The following is a 17,439-nucleotide window of genomic DNA, read 5'->3' on the forward strand; positions in this document are numbered from 1 at the left end:
TGCTTCTGACACCTACCTAATCAGTCTTTTTGCTCAAAAGAAGGATTTACCTGTCTTTTGCAGATAACTGCATGAAAAGATAAACTGCATCACTGAGGAAGTCAGAGCTGTAATACTGTGTTACTCCTCTATCTATTAAGTCTAGTATTTAAATGCCAAAATTCAATTTTAAAGTCAAATAAATGATACTTTGGGGATTTATTCTTCACAGAATATGAAATTTCTCTCTCCTGTCACTACAGGCTAGAAGTTATGCTTTCCTCTCCTTCTGCTTTACAGTGCATCTTATAGACAGAAAACACACAGGAGAATGAAGACTAAGCCAATTGTTGCAAGTCATTCCAACACTCTGTATTTCTGTCTTCCAGTTAATGCATACTGTTAGTTAGAAATGGAGTCCCTGCCTTTGCCTTTTCGCGTCGGGTTTTTGACCCCTGCAGATGTAAGAAACAATCATATTTTCCTCAGCATTCCCGAACATGGAAGCAACATTTTCCCACAAAACTTTTTGGTTTAATAACCACGAGTTTCCTAGCTTTTAGCCAAAGGAGCAAAGAACATTACCCAAAGGACTTACGGACCTGTCCACGTTTTACTGGCAAAGTAAGGCATTACTGCCAACCTCAGGTTCACGCACCAGTCCCTCAGGTGCCTGAATTACGTATTCTGACAATCAGGAGCCAGACCTGTTGTAAGTTTTTGTGACAGTACTCGTTTCCTCTAACCAAAGATCACTCCCCAAAGCAGGAATTGCTTTTTTAACTGCCTGCATCAGCTATGCTGTAGTACTCGAGGGACAAAGCTGTTCTGCACACAAAATGGAGCTCAGCAGCCAACTGGGATTTTAGCTAAGAAAGAGGGGCTAAACATCTAAATGTCTGCAGCCAGAAATGATAGTGGAAGTCAGGATACCCCTGGGGTGAGAACATTCTCCCTCCTGCAGCACCTCTGGCCCAAGGGCACGTCCACAGCCTGCTGTAAACCTTTTTTAAAGTGCTGTGAAGGGGCACTGCTTGTCTTTATAAAATTGAGTCTGCTGGTAGAGAGAATGCATTTTTTTCTCCAGCTTTTAATAAACGGATTTTTGTTTTGCTGTCACTTGACAGGGTTATAGATGAAGCTTACGTAGCAAGGTTACTCTCGAAGGCGCCTGCCGCCTTAGAAGCGGCCATGCCTTCACCAGCATCCACATGTGGGTTATCCCCAGGTCCAGGCGGCTCAGACGTTCTCTCTGCCGAGCCAGTTAAAATTCCGTTCTCCACTGAACTCAAATGTGAAATGGCGGTGCCGGGGGATACTCTGCACGCGGCCACCACACGGACGGGGAACTAACTAATCCTCCTCTGGGAACCAACAACCTTAGGCGCACGAGTGGCGGGCACGGCGCGGGGCAGGGCGGGGCAGGGCAGGCGGACGCAGCCGTGCGGCGGGGCCGGGCCGGGCCGGGCCGGGCCCCCAAAGGCCCGAGGGAGGCACCGCAGCGCTCTCCGGCCGCCCCGGACACCTCCCCAGGAGGCAGATGGGACGAGGCAGGGCCAGCAGCCACACCACAAGCAGGCCCCCGCACCCTATCCAGGCCGCGGGGCGGCGCCGGGCATGCCGGGAGTCGCATTCCCGCCCGCATTCCCGCGCGGCGCGCCGGGAGCTGTAGTCGCGGCCGTGCCGCTCCGCTCGGGCGCTGGGGGCGGGCTGGAGCGGCTCCATTTTACGCCCGTCGGCGGGGCTGCCCGGCCGTCCCGCGGCCCCGGCCCGGCGCCAGGCAGGGCGCGGCCCGCCCCGGCGCCTCTCCCTTCCCCACACGTCCCTTCCCTCCTCCCCTCCCGCCACCGGCACCGCCGCCGCCACCGGGGCGGGGCCCGCGCCCGCTGCCCCCCGCGCCGCCCGGCCCCCGCTGCCGGCCGCGGGCTGAGCGCGTCTCCCGGGGGCGCGGCCCCGTCCCTCCGCGGCGGCGGCTCCATGGTGCCCGCCGCCCCCCGCCGCCCCGCAGCAACAGGCAGGACGAGGAGGAAGCGGCCCCCGGGGGTCCGCACCGCCCCGCCGCCGGCCTGAGCGGCGCCGCCGCCGCAGCGGGAGCGACCGAGCGGGCGGGGGGCGCCCGCGGGCCGCCGGCGATGGCGAACCAGCTGGTGATCCTGAACGTCTACGACATGGTGAGCCACCGGCACGGGGCGGCGGGCGGGGGTCTCGGCCCCCTCCCGGCAGGGCGGCGGCGGGGGGTGTCCTGCCCTGCGGGGGCCAGGGCGGCTGGGAAACTTTGCGTGCCCTTCGCATGCCTCTCCCCGCGGGAGCTGCATCCGTGGGCGGCGGAGCGGGAGAAATAACGAGCCCGGGGAGGGGAAGGGGGGGGGCAAGGGCGGTGATTTGGGAGGTCTGATGATTTATACAGCCCCTCTATGACCTGCGACAGAAGTTTGCCGGGTCGGGTCTTCCAGTGGCAGGTGGATCCGCTCCCTGTTGCGGAGGAAACTTCCCCTGCCGTGAGCGTCCCCGACCTCTGCTGCTGCCCCAAAGCTCAGCAGCGGGGAGGCCCTGCCTTTCTGCTCACGAAAATCAGAAAAGGGTCCAGTTTTCCAGGAGGATGGTAACCTCTGTCTCTGCAAGGATAAGACCTTTTTAGCACAGTGTCAGTAAGGTGATTCTTTTCTAGACCATAATTTTTGAATAGTTTTGTTATGGCTGCGACTTGGTAGAACTAAAATAATTGCTCCAGCTTGATTTGCAGCCCTATGAGCTCACCTTCTCTCCCTCCTGGATAATCTTTATGTGGCACTTACAGCAACTGTTGTATTGTCTTAGCTTCAGCTGGAAGCTGCTCAAATGCCATGGTAACAAATGAGGTGTAAGTACCTGCATGGAACAGGAGGCTTAGATAAGTAATATTGAGAAAATATTATCTGTTAATGCGTTTCAATCGCTGGAAATTAGAACGAGTGGCACTGGTTCTCTGACCAAGTTTCGAGTCTACTGATAGAGGGACAGTAAGATGGAGAACTAGCTTCAGGTGATAGAGGTTGTGTTACTTAGCTTATTTTGGATAGGTTTTCCTACTGCCACCATTTTAAAGTGAACCTTTGCTGTTTTGAAAGGGTGAAGGTATATAGTGTAGTGTCAGTGACTGCTGGAAGTGAGAAAATACAGCTTGTTTTGCTTGGGAAGAGTCACATTCAAATGCTAAAATGTTTAATAGCAATCAATAGGGAGCTAACTGGCTTGAAATCAAATACATTTATGATATCATAGGAACTAGCCTGATTTTTGTAATTTTCTTTCACCCTGCTACTTACCTTAGAAATCAATGTCCTTTTTTGGGGGGATTTTTTTGCCCACTCCTGTGTTTGAGTTTTGTATCCAGTGAATATAGCCTGTTACCTCAACTTTGGTTTCCTTCATTATAGACAGTGAAGGGAGACTGGAGACAGGAACAGTCTGTTCACTATGATTTTCTGAGAGATGGGAGAAAAAAAAGAAGTGGTCTTTGCTCACCTGGTTGAGATCATATATGATGCTAATATGAGAAAAAGTCACAATGAGCCTTATTTATACTAGACTGGATGAGGGAAGGATGCCCTTTCACATGCATATATATGGCTTCTCTGGACTACAGTATGAATATATATATTAGGGAAATCTCTTTTAGCACAAAAATAGATGGTTTTACATATATTAGCTATAAATATTTGTACAGAGAAAGAAGTAGGACTTCGGTTTCGTGACTCTTACATAAGAATATCTTTGAAGTCAAGGTTTGCCGCACTTCTGACTCACCAAAATGAAGACCCACTGTTCTCACAAGGACTTGCTCAGTTGTGCAAAGCAGGCCCAGTTCACAGGCAGGCTGTGAAACCTTAACAGAATGGACTGACTCCTGTGTAAATACCTGCCAGGAAACTAGTGCCATGGCCTCTGAGAAACTCCATTCTCACTGTGATGGTAGCACTAGTGGGCTGTGACTTCAGCATGGTGGGTTTTTTTCTCTTGTGATAGTCTGCTTTTCCATTCACATTGTGCTTTCTTTTTCCTCCAGAGCTGAATTGCTGTGATCAGTTTTACTCCAACCATCCTAGGAAGGCTGGCAGTTGACATGAGGGAAGTGAGGTGAAAAAAGCAACAGGAAGGGTGTGCTCCTAAAAGCTAGTGTCATACTTTTCCTAAGGATATGTTAGGAACTGTTGGTTATCCTGGTGTTATTACTGGGGCTCTGTCTCTGTTGAGAATTCACATAGTTTCTAAAGCCACCATCTGTGGAAGGGACTTACTATCCAAAAGAAGCAGCCAAGCACATTTATTTGTTTGGTTACATGCAGGGGTGCCTTCTTGTGCATTAGTTGGCAGTTGTGCTAATTGTTGGAGCTGTACATCACCACAGATTATACATAGTATAAGATGGGACCACTGAGGAGAATATTTCTATTTCCTGCTTCAGTCTTGTGTGTTGTTTTGTAGCAATGTCTACCTTATTTGGCCATTAGAGAGAGTTTTCCTTCAAACTCGTGAGAAAAACACAGGTTCACGGATCTCTGGAAGATACCGTCAGTGAATGTCCTTTGTCAAACTTCTCTGCTGAACCACATCTCAGTCTGTTTGAAACCAAAGCCTCACTTCCATATTGCATAGCAGTTTTTACTGCTTGTGCAACAGCCTGCTGAAATCAATGGTACTGCTTTATTTGGGGGTACTAGGAGTGGGTGAAAGAAGGGAGGAGTCTTCTGTAACAACAGTTTTGAAGTTCTGCTTATTCATCAAACCACACCATGTGTTTGAGACATTAGCAGGTTTGCTCTTTGCTTCTGACATTCCATGTCACTTGGAAGTGGGTTTGGGATATTTTTGTAGTTTAGTTTTGGGATTGGGGTTTTTTGTTTCTCTTGTGGAACAAGAGACCATTGTTATTCACCTGGTTGACTGAGCCAACGTTACTGTAATAACGAACAGCTTTATTTTAACCTGAACGCAAACTGTGGCTTCATTTCCCAGGCAGCTGCTTAGGTATGCAGAGGAGTACTAAGTGACCTTGCTCCTGTTGGAACTCTTTACAGGACTGAGTTGGTTGCTTTTGGAGGATATACCCTTCTAATGTCCTTAGTGCTTTAAAAAGCGAAAATCTTTGATAGAACCAAAGTGTGAGTGGGATGCGTGTGTTGTAGAAGAAAGTAGACTTTCAAGTGCTGGTAACTTTATGGAGGGAGAGAAGCTTAAGGGTGTATTTATGTGGTACAGTTCATGCCTTTGAACATCTTTTATGATCATTAAAAGGGTACGGTGAAGGCTTTGATATACTGTGTTTTGAGAACTGGAGTACTTTATAGCTGTATTTTAACTAACTGCTGTTTTTAGGGGTCTAGGTTTTTTGTGCCCAAGTAGTATCCTATTTTTTCCCTTGTTAAATAAGGCAATAACAAGCTAAAGTATTAATGTAAATGAAAGCTCTGGAGATATTTTTGAAGGACTGTGATTAGTGTTCTTTCATTGTAGTGACGTGACTTGATTGTGCACATAGAAAAATGCTTCTCTAATATTTTCCTAATGATAGATTAAACCTGAAATCCTGTTTTACAAGACTGGCATATTGCAAAATGTTGAGGATATGGGATTGCACCATACGATTATGGCAAAATCCATGTCAAGACTAAAGGGAATCCAATTTGTGTAATGGAAACAAGGATGTAGCATTTGGGATCAGTTTGGGCATGTTACTGAAACAGTGAGCTACACAGATGTAATTTAATTTACAATCTTTATTTTGTAAGTTGTATATAATCTTTTCAGCTGTAGCCAAATTCAGCACTCTTTGTTGCATTTGTCCTGCATTTCTTTCTTCAGTGAGATAAGGCATTTTGTTCAATGAGAAAATAGGACCAACCTTCCAATAGCTCATCCAGATTAAGTAATAATTAGATATAATTACTGTTCCTAGGGGGAAAGTAATTCTGCCTCATTGAAATTCTTTTATCTTCAATTAACCTACTCTGTTCTTACTGGAAATATGAAGCAAAGTGCCAGCTTGCTTCAGGCACTTCTTCCAAAGCTGCTAACTTTTGTTTTATTTGCCACCAGTGCTCACCTTGTGTAGTGTAGCGAGCCCCGTGTATGTAGGTGGCACCAGTGAGGAGGAGCCCATCCTTGGACAGGCACAGGCCATGCTGAATACCTCTGCTTTCCATCCCGCCCATCCACTTCTGTGCAGATCAGTGACAAGGCTTGGTGACTCACTTCTCTGTCCTCTCCCTGTACTTTGTGTTTGCTTTTGTGGGGTTGTGGGTGGGGAGGACGGTGAATAATTTTTTTCCTCATATTTTTCTGTCTAATAACCAACCAGGCTTTATTTTATCCCACTGCTTGTGGGATATCTTGTGTAAGTTTTGCTCTGTTTTCAGAGAGCAGCCATAACCTTGCTTAGCATTAACAGATCCAATGGGTACATGATACGTAGGTTGTTTGGAATACAGCAGCCAAGATCTGAGTTTTCTGGCCACAAGTGCGCGGGAGAGGGAAAGACTAGACCACCAGAGACCCTGTCTAGCTCAGTTCCAGATTAGGTTCATTTGGATACACCTTCCCATTAGGCAAATGTACTTTTTTCTAGTGCTGACAAACTGTACACTGACTGTGCCTACGGTTTTGACTATAAATATAAATGTGAGAGTATTTTGAAATGGTGAGCTGGTAAACTGGGGAATAGGAATGGCTTCAGAACTGGAACAGGTTTATGTTGCAGTAACTCTTCTGTTTTCCTGGGGACTTCGATTTCATCTCATGAGCAAAATCCATTTTTTTATGCTCACAAACTCACTAAGATGAGTAGTCCTCACATCCTTCTCTTTTCTTGCCCTCTTGTTTTCTCCCTGTTCTAAGTCTTTCTATACAGAGTAAATTAAAGCAGTGTATTTCTGGATGTAGTTTGTTCATACAGACTTGCTTTCTGCTCTGTTCTGAGGGGTGGAAGGAAAGAACTACTAAACCCTTTAAATAGACTAAGGTGATGATTTAGTGTAGTCATCCATACCCCACTAGCTAACATAGCACTAGACTGACAAACTCAGAAATTAAAGCAAAGGGTAAAGTTTAGTCTTAAGCAGAATTTATCCACGGATCACAACTGAGCTTTAAATAAATATAAGGCACAAAATCTGCCTTCTCTTAATTCATATTGACAAAATTTCCCACAGGTGGCTTGTCTGTTTGTAACTAGTGGCATGATGTGCTCTTTTAGCCATTTAACTTGTTTTCATTTTTATTAATAGCTTGTCAACCTGAGGTTTAGTGTATCATTTTTATTGGGAGACAAAAAGCTTACATGCCACAATGTTTGCGATGGCACTGTAAATTACACACTGACTCCAGCTTGCACATCTTCAAGCGTGACACCTGCAACCTTCTACGTTCTTATCATTGTTGTGCTGCTTAGTGACTTCACATCAGAAAACACTGATTATGTCAACAGGTTATGTGAAGAACATGACTTCTTTTTTTTCTGCCTGCTTGCTAAACCAGTAGTAATTTACTGGGGGTACTACCTCAGCCTTTATCCTGCCCACCAGTTGACTTTTTGAAGTCTGCTTTGTAAAAGTTCACATGGATGCTCTGGGAGGAAAAAAAATCCTGTTATTGGAGTAATTAACAAAATAATGTTTTCCTTGTATTTTCCTGAGGTTTTTCTTCCTAGCCATCTTTTTAAAGATGCAACTGAGGCTTTTTTTTTTTTTAAAGACTTTGTTTCACGTTCCTTCTCAAATTGTGTGTCACTTGAAATTTTTTAATGGTTGGAGACTGATATTTTGAGGGTAGTGATGTAGACAGTGACAGTACTTTGAGGTTTTCCTTTTCCAGAGCTCTGTGCATGTTTGAGGTCTTGAAGGTAATAGTTAGTGCTTTCTCTTTTCTTTTATGAAAGTGGCAGCAGCAGCAAGTGTCTATCAGAAGCTAAGGGAAATTTCCTTTCTTTACTATTTTTTCCCTTTTCTACAAAATTTTCACTTCTGATTCCTTTTGAAATGCATCTGTTTTCTGTTGGCTACAATACAAGTGATATATTGGAAACAAGTGTCAGACCTGTGCAAAGGACTTAAACCTGATGTTTGGGGACCCATGCATCAGCAGCAAGAGAGAGCTTTGTCTCTTGTAGGGTGACCTCTAGCTGAGTATTCAAAGACAAAATATAATAAGGTAATGTCAGTCCATCTCTGAGTATGTCTTGTGTTCATCTGTTCATAGGCAGATGTGGTCATTGCTGTTAATGACAGTGGGTGTGTGTATCTCACGGTCCTACATTCTGATGTACTGTAAAGAAAAATGTGCTCCTTGAAATTACAGCAATTGATTCTAGAATGTATCCCACTGCATGGCAAACTTTACAACCTACAGCTTGTTGACAAATAGAAGGTTGATCTGGATTTCTCCCAGGTGCAGACTCTTTGATTGACAAGCTTTGACAGCACTAAAACGCTGGAATAGCACCTAATGGAATTAATTCACTGTGTACAGTTGGGGAATTTTAATGACATTCTGTTCCCATAAAATGGGTTGTGCAGTTTCCACTTTGTGATAGGGTTTAATGCTTTTGATGTGGGGGGACAGTCTGCTATGAGAAGATAAATCTGTACTGCAAACTAACTAGAGTTTGGGGGTTTTTTTTCCCTTCTTTCCTTTTAGTATTGGATGAATGAATATACTTCTTCTCTTGGAATTGGAGTGTTTCATTCAGGTATAGAGGTGTATGGCCGAGGTATGTACAAGAAAAGCATAACTTACTTTTTGTTTCAGTAATGTTGTTATTTAAAAAGCATTTTTCAGGTAGTGAGGAGAGTCTAGCTCCCAAAACCTGTTCATCTCTTTTCTCATCTTTTCTGCCTCTGGAAAAAAACCTTGGACATGAATAATCTGGTAGCTGTCATGGATTCTTTTGTATAAAGCTATGCAACTATGAAAAAGTGTACAATTTATTCAGCTAGGCATAGAAATCTTTATTTTAGGTTTGGAAATACTTAAAAAACCTACATTAAAAAATGTGTGCTTTGTGTAAGCATGGTTGAATCCTTTCCTCAGTATTCTGTCAGCATTTAGTGCAAGGAGTTAATTTTTAACTACAGGAGCAATAATCTGTTGCAGAGGCACCTAAAAGTGCACGATGCTCAGGAAAAAGTCTATTCCTTATTGGTAGGTTGGTTTTTTTTTAGAGACAATTTCTTTTATAGGCATCCTATACATGCTGTTCATAAAAGATACCCTTGTGGTAAATAACAACAGTGCTTTTCAATTTTGCTAAATGGGTTGTGCTTGGGTGCTGCAGCCTCCTGATCTGTTCAGGCCACTTGGAACCTGCATTGCAGCCAGGAGGTATTTCTGAGCATGCCACAGCACGGGCTCAGGTCTGAGGTGTTTCTGCCCACAAGTATAATGACACAATGAGGTGATGGTGTTGCTGAAAGTAGTCCAGTTAAAGAAGGAAAATCTGCTGCAGCGTTTTGGGTTTGTTTTTTTTTTTTTTTTTGGAATGTGTTGGGAGGTGAGAGGAAGGAGCAAAAGGCAGGGCATGCACTCCCAAGACCAGACTGCCCAAAGTTATCTTAAACTGTGTTTTGGCTAGTATAATGGTCACATTGTATCTGGTTTTGCAAGTGTTACCAGAGCAACAAATTGGCAAAATGCAACGCTTTGTGTTAAAACTTCTTTTAAAATTTGTTTTAATCTGACCCAGAAAGACCTGACTCTTAATAGTGCTGTGCCTGAAGCCCAGTTTTTGAGCTGTGCCAAATACATGTGCCTCCCTTCCTGCTGGGATTATAGCAGCTTTCTCATATAGCAGGTCATGCCCCTGCTAGAACAATGACTTGAATTTTTCGAAGCACATCAAACTTTTTATTTATTAACCTGTTGTAAAAAAGATTATCCACAAAACTGAGTGCTAGACTTGGATGATGTGTTAAGAGTTTTGAGGAAAGGAAGTGTGAAGTCATGCTTAAAGTTTTTTATTACACTCTGGGTGCAGCGTGCTGTTATCTTACAGACACAGACAGAAGCTACAGCGCATCATGATATTTTCATGTAGTGTGAGTGCTTAAGCCAGCAGATGCTTTGTGCAGACCTGAGATGTGTGCACTGGTTTGTTTTCTTGTTATAGTACAGAACTCATGACAGTTGTCTTGCAAATCGAGACATTTAAAAAACCTATTAGGCCACTGCTCACTGCCACACTGAGTGCTATAGTGTACACTGAATAGAAGTGCCATCAGACCTCTGAGGATGCAGTACTTTGAATCCCCAATTTAGACATATGTAAGTGGAATTTTAAAGACAAGTATGTTTAAAGAACATTGGCAAGATGTACAATTTAACTTGTAAATGCTTACTTATACAACGAAAACAGTATGTACTTACTGCAAAGTTATTCAAGTTAAACCTGTACACTGATGTAGGAAATTTCCTGTCAATTTTTACTTATGCTGAGTAGTAACTGATAAAATTATTAATTTTCAGCTCATTTCATTTGCTCCCCATGTAAATAAGATGTCTGGTTGACAGCTTTAGATCCTTGTGAAGTCATCTTCCAGTCAGTGAGCTCTGCTGTTTTTTACTGTCATCAGATGCTGGTTTTGTTAAATCTGAGCTTTCTCTTTCAGAATTTGCCTATGGTGGTCATCCGTACCCTTTTTCTGGAATATTTGAGATTTCACCAGGAAATGCTTCTGAGCTAGGAGAAACATTTAAATTTAAGTAAGAAAGATTACCTATTTTCTTGCTCTTTGAGAAAGTATATGAAAGAGACAATTTGTTGCATTTATTTTTGAGGGTAGATGTATTGAATTGTACAGGATTTCTGACTTGCTGAGAAATTCATGTGTTTGCATAGAAATGAGAGACGGATAGAGGTGACGAGACAATGAAGTGTCTACAGCAAGGAACATTTTTTTAGCATACCATTAAATTCCTTAAGTGCATACAAATTTTGTGGACTTGTGGCTAACTTTTATTACTCACACAGTGTAAGCAATGCAGTAACTTTTTCAAGGTGGATAATCGGCAAGGAAATATAATCTCTCATGAGAAAGATGGAAGTGGTGCCATAAAATGGAATAGAAAGAATCTTTGTTATTCTTGGAGAACAGAAAGATCTTGCTACCCACAGTGGGGTGAATTTTGAGCAATGTATGAACAGTAGTCCACCTATATCATGGCAGCCTGATCATCTTCTACTCTCTTTTTCTCTTCTAGAGAAGCTGTGGTTCTAGGCAGTACCGACTTTATGGAAGATGATATAGAAAAAATAGTAGAAGAGCTTGGAAAGGAATTCAAAGGAAATGCTTATCACCTAATGCACAAAAACTGCAATCACTTTTCTTCAGCTTTATCTGAGGTAAACAAACATAAAGGTCTATAGAAAGGTGCTTCACAGGTGGCTACAGAGCATCATCTCCTTCTGGTCCTTTGGAATGTTTGGTTTAATTTTCAGCTTCCTATCTCTGATACCTTGGGCAAATGTCACTATTTTTCAGGTTGTATTTGTGCTTATGTCCAAAGCACCAGATTTTGCTGCTAAATATTGTTGTCATACATAGCTTGTGTTAGAGCAGAGGTGCATTCCTAAACAGATACCTAGTAAATAACATATTAACAAGATTTCAAAATCATTTCAATTGTTTCAGGGACTGCTCCTGAAGATAGAACTACATGTTATTTTTGTCAGATTACTTGTATTTCCCCACAGAACCATCACACTGAAAATAATTTTCAAGGTTATGACCTACTGTTAAAGAATAGCAAAGGCACTGAAGTTACCCAGATGATGTTAATCTTCTGCTTGAGAGGCTTTTGTCAAGTTATTGCTCTGCCAGCACCTGTGTCTTGGTCATGTAGATACTTGAGTGGTCATGCAAAGCATCTGACCGAGGAGTCGAAGGGGCTTTGCTTTTTCCCCTCACTTTGTTGTAACATGATCAGTTTGCTAATATGATTGAATGCCTGATCATTCACATGTATATCCACACAAGGGAAAGGGTCAGGAACAAGTAACCCAGGACAATGAGGGGAATGGAAATTTTTATTGATAGTTGACAATCTGTGCTTGCCAGAATTTATTCTAATGTTTCATTGAAACACCCCAGAACAAGAATGGCTATTTTTCCCATGTGAACTTTCATAGATTTTAATTGGTTTTTTTTCCAAAATAGTTAATGCATACTTACTGTGTAGCCTGTGTTTTATGTAGACTGATCTTGGTAGTGGTAGTGGAAAGTGGAAAATTTTATTGAGATGATGATTCATGTGCAATGCTGGTACAAGTAAGTAGGGTGAGACACTGACAAAGCTGCAGTTGGTGTGAAATCTGGCCTATATGGCCAGGGTTTTGCCATATTCTTCAGCTGCATGGTCATACTGTTTCTGTTGTAGGTCTTGTCCTATTTAGTGTTCAAATTGGCTATAGAAGTGGGTACAATTACAAGTTAAATGCTGCTCAGTTACAGGGTAATGCTCACATTCTCCAAATTTGTAATACCAGAAGTGAATATGGAGGTAGTGAAGTAAAGTAGCTCATTCCTTGAATAGTGGCAACGGAATTACTTAATGACTGATGTGCAGTAGAAATAAGTACTTATTGCAACTTTATACATTTTTGAAGAGTTGAACCCAGCTGTGCATTGTGTAGCTCCTCCTGTCCCAATGAACTGAAGTGCATGCTTGGCCTCTGCATTGTAGGGTAGTGACGTCTTGTGGAAGTGGTCAGAGGCCACCACAGTAAAGAGCCTCAGCAGTGTGTGTAACCCCATACAACTCTGGTGTTGACACTGTCTTTCTGGCCACTTGATTTCAGGGTGCTTTTTTGTACCAGTGAGGTTTCTCCTGCAATTTCTGTTTCTGAGGAATTAGCACTGAACAGAAACCATAGCTTAACTAATTTCTGTGCCTTTTATAGAAGTTATTCAAAGAGAGTGAGGTGTTTAGGCTTTCCAGGACGTCTAAGAAAATCATAGATCCGTGTGTCCAACTTTCACAATGGAATATAGGTCTCCTTGTGGGACTTGGAATGCTGCCTTTACTGATGGAGAAAGTTGTCATAGTGCAGCTAACTTGGATGCTTCTTGACTGGCTTTTGTGATATGTAAACTGCAAGGCTGCTGCAGCTTTTGCTTTTTATTTACAGTACTGCAGTTTTGTTACTGCTGAATCCAGAAAACAAATTAACCCTTTCTTTTTCCTTCCCCCACAGATTCTCTGTGGAAAAGAGATTCCACGATGGGTGAATCGCCTTGCCTACTTCAGCTCTTGTATACCCTTCCTCCAGAGCTGCCTGCCAAAGGAGTGGCTAACTCCTGCAGCCCTCCAGTCTAGTGTTAGCCAGGAGCTACACGATGAGCTGGAGGAAGCTGAGGATGCAGCAGCATCAGCTTCCTTGGCAAGCTCGGCATCTGGGTCTAGAACTGGACGCCACACCAAATTATAAGTCCTCCTCCAAAGTAGCAAATGGTTTGAAATACTTCAGTTTGATCTCTTCAGCAATTGACTTCCTGACAGAACATGAGAGCCAACTCTAGAACATCGGTTTTATATGCAAAAAAAAAAGCTCTCATCAACCCCTGTTTCAGCTCAGGATTATTTACATAGTGAAAGGAACTGCTGGGAGAAAAGGGAAGGATTTTGTATGAAGCCACCCTTTTCATTTTCACCTGTTTGGTAGACCTGAGTTAACTTAACATCTTGCATAAAGCAGAACTTAAATTATTTGTTTACAGTATTGTGTACTGCTGTTTACAAGTCCTGTAAGGACTCCTGCCACCATGGAAGAAGAAAGAATTTGAGTTTGATTTAACTGTTGGTATAAATGAAAAGCAGTGGTGTGATGCCCTGGATGAACTTTCCCCTTTGTTTTCAAGATTTAAGGCAGGAGAATGTTAAATTGAGAAATGCCAGAAACTGCTGAATACTATATATGTGAACAGGGTACTGTGCACTTAAAGTGGCTGATGTAAACAGGTAGATTCCAGGATGTAGGGAGACTGGTTTGGTCTAAAATCTGTTCCTAGAAGTATGACCTCTACATTAATGAAACTGTGGATTTTTGCACATATGAAGGGAAATTTCTATCTCATTGCAATGCACATCAATCCTTTTTTTTTTTTTTTTTTTTTTTTTGTAATTCAGCCATTTCGTTTTCATCCTGTGTTCTGTCTTTACTTGCAGTTTACTTCAGGATTTAAGCACATGAATATCATCTGCTAGAAGCATCAACAAATGTTTCACTTCTTTGCTTTACTTGATTTCAAACTTGTGTATATAAGTTAGTACTTGTATTCTGTATTCCTTTTTGTTTGTTTCATATAGTTTGGAATTGTGTAAAACAAGCCATTTATGGTTGGGGAATGGCCTTTGCTTCCTGCTGCTGATTTTGCTTCATTTGAGTTTGTAAACATTTGCGTCCTTCTTTTTTTGAGCTAAAAATTACTGCCCAGTTGTGCATATCTGCACAAATGATAGAGAAATCCTAATTTATTTTCCCACAGTCTCTGTCTGTGGCATTAACTTTCTTACCAGATGTAATGAAGAAAAACCTGAAAATTGTTTATGCACCTGCGTGTTTACACAGCAGAACCCACTAATCTGCACACATAATTGTATCTGAAGGTAAGAGATATTATTTTCTAAAACACAGAAATATGTTTGCTGGTAGATTATAATTAGAGCTAAATTATAATTAGTGATCAGAATATATAATGGAATGCCTTATTCTTGTTCACTTACCAAGAGAATTAATTGTTCTTCCAATCATTAGTGTAAATTAGTGAGGTTCTATTGTGCACATAAGGCTACAGTAGCACAAACATGAGGGAGGTGAGCTTGAGTATTTTGTAAGACTTGCTGCCTTAAACTAACAAAAAACATACCATCCCTAAACTGATCAGCTCACAAAGAAGTGTGCATTACTAGAAACACAAATGATTCTTACAAGTTTTATTTACAGTCTTTTGCTGGGTTTAGTTTATCCATTGAATGAAATACTGACTCTGCAGTTTCTGCTGTTTAAAAGCAAAAAAAAGTCCTCTTGGGAGGCAAAATGCTTCATGTTATGAATGCTCCTGGCCATGGGTAGTGATGCCATTGAACCCTATGGGAAGGTGCAGTAGCTGTATCATAGTAAGAATTCTTATGGTTCCCAGCTCTGACTTGTGTTAGAAACAAGTGGAAGTTTTTCTGCTGCCACCTGGGTTGAATCCTTCATCAGACAGACTTTAGGTTTTCACTTATCTTCTGCGATGCAGTGTAGTACAGAGAGAGATATGCTTAGTTCTGGGGGGGAATCAAGTGAGACTCTTTCTGGAAAGAGCAAGATAATAGTAAAAGTCTCCATAACTGTATTTTGGTACGTGTTTTAATAATCTCTTCTACCAAGTGGGAAATGCTTAAGACTGGTGAGTCTGCCACTACATTCTCTGTTTGACCTCCAGAAGCTGGATATACTGACCCTCCCTGTTGAGTGCTTTTCACTCTGAATTTGAATTTTTCTTTCCTTTTTTTTTCCCTGTAGTGAAAATGAATATGGTGGTCTCCAGTCAACTCTCAAGCATTACAGAACTGAATCTCGCACTACTCACAGCTCAGACAACAGGCTGCAGACAGGTTATTTTGTCTCTGCTGTGCAGCTGTGGTAGTAATGTGACTAAGTCTCTTGGCCGAGGCAGGTTCTTTATTTCAGCTCAGGGTTGAGGCCACTGATCTAGCAACGTACTGTAGCTTTTCCTAGGCTTTAGGAAAAATAAATAGAATGAATTTTCATTGCTACCTTTTATGTACCAAAATCAGCTTTTTAGGCTTCTGATACATCCAGAGCACTAGGTCACAAATCTCTACACCTTCATTAACACACACAATTACAGCATGTACAATGCAAGAACGTGACAGATCACAGCACAGTTTTTATTTAGAAGTAAAACTAAGACTATTTTTTATAAAGCAGACTGGAAAGTTTGTAACAAAAACATTCATTTTATTGGTAGCTGTACAGGCAAAAATACTGTCTTATGCTCCATAAAGACTTCTGTTTGTTTGTTTGAAAACCATCAGTTTGTAAATCCTGTGAGGAAACTGACACCTGAACCCTGAAGGTTGTTGAGTATCGTATCAAAGCGAGCAGTACTGTAACTTCAATCGTGTGCTGTCAGCTCAGCCTCTGCTGGATGCCTGCAAGAAGTCACCCTGCCAGTGGTTACTCCAATTTGTTAGCAATAGAGCAAGTTACCTTTCACCAGCATTACTGCCAAGCAGGGATTACTTTAGTCTACTAACGACCACACTGTGCTAGGACTAGAACACTTCAAAATGCTGTGAGAAAGCTGGACACCTGTGGAATCTTTTCCATCAAAACGGGTAGAAAAATATCACCACTTCAGGGTTCTGTCTGTTTACTTTCTCATTCTTGTTTAGTTTTCTGTGAGATAGTACTTCTGATATGTATTACATTGTTTAACTCAGTCATTTTATTTAAATGCCATTTTCTGTTCAGCAAGCCAAAAAAATCCAATGTACTGTCAGTGTGCACCAGTAACTTCAGAGTGGCTTGGTACAAAAAAAAAAACATAGTTGCATTACTTCTAAAATTTGCAATGCAATTCTGATCACTATTGATAGATGATAATTTTCACTGTTGGAAGTTGGTTACAAGCTGAATATTCACTGATGCATTTTTTGTAAACTTGTATTCAAGTTTACTGTACTACATAGTATTTGTATAAAATTCAAAGAATTTTGACTTTTGTTACCTGTACATGGCAACAAGTTGTCTAGCATCTTAAACTTAAATCCATCAGTTTATTAAAAATACTTTTATAAAAAAAAGTTGGCTCTGTGTGTTATTCCCTTTGTACCTACAGCTTGTTTCGGCAGTGCCACCCAAGCTGATGTTTGGTTTTGAACCATGGTTTTGAAGGACAGTGAGACTATCCAAGGGTTTCCTGTAGTTAAGCTTTAGGCTGTTAGGCTGACATGAGCATCAGGTGCTGTGGTTTGGTTTTCCTGAGGCATTAGTGAGAGCCAGTAAGTTCCTAACAGACTACATTCAAAATGTGTTTAGATTTCATGTACCACTACATCTGTCGGAGTGTCCAAACACTCTGGTGTGCTTGATACTTTGCAGATATCTTGTGCCATATCCTATGGATTTGCTCGAGAGCCTGGCTCTGTGGTCTGGATGTGCAGCAGAGGAGCAGCCAGGAGGTCTGTGGGGTCTGTAGTGTCCACCTTCTGCCAGTTCCTTGGAGCAGAGCAGAAGTGCCCAGAGTACAGAGAGTACCAGTGGCAATGCCAGCCTCAGGCGCCGCTGGCTGTGCTGTGCCCACCCTCGTGGCAGCAGTGCCGCTGGTGGCACAGCCCAGCACTGATCCAGAGCAGAGAGGCTCCCCTGGCTGTGGGACCAAAGAGCTGCCAAGCTATTGCCCAGACAGGGCAGCTCAGGAG

The 17,439-nt window shown here is 42.3% G+C and overlaps 1 protein-coding gene across 4 annotated transcripts; it reads left to right on the forward strand.

Annotated features, from left to right (window-relative positions):
* The first annotated feature begins 1,888 nt into the window (after positions 1 to 1,888).
* Positions 1,889 to 16,799, forward strand: DESI2 (desumoylating isopeptidase 2). Of its 4 annotated transcripts, XR_011149805.1 has the most exons (6): positions 1,889 to 2,150; positions 8,650 to 8,722; positions 10,617 to 10,710; positions 11,209 to 11,350; positions 13,202 to 14,613; positions 15,515 to 16,799. XR_011149805.1 is itself a non-coding variant. In XM_069009921.1 (5 exons), the coding sequence occupies exons 1-5, from the start codon at positions 2,112 to 2,114 to the stop codon at positions 13,433 to 13,435; spliced, it is 582 nt and encodes a 193-aa protein (XP_068866022.1). In that variant the 5' UTR covers positions 1,889 to 2,111; the 3' UTR covers positions 13,436 to 16,799. The 4 variants fall into 4 exon arrangements, 3 of the variants coding, with proteins under 3 accessions (XP_068866022.1, XP_068866023.1, XP_068866024.1); XM_069009921.1 differs by having other exon boundaries at positions 13,202 to 16,799; XM_069009922.1 differs by lacking the exon at positions 1,889 to 2,150 and adding an exon at positions 2,414 to 2,632 and having other exon boundaries at positions 13,202 to 16,799.
* The last annotated feature ends 640 nt before the right edge of the window (positions 16,800 to 17,439 follow it).

Source organism: Aphelocoma coerulescens, chromosome 3 (genome assembly GCF_041296385.1).
Source record: "Aphelocoma coerulescens isolate FSJ_1873_10779 chromosome 3, UR_Acoe_1.0, whole genome shotgun sequence".
In the NCBI taxonomy this organism is placed as follows: Eukaryota; Metazoa; Chordata; class Aves; order Passeriformes; family Corvidae; genus Aphelocoma; species Aphelocoma coerulescens.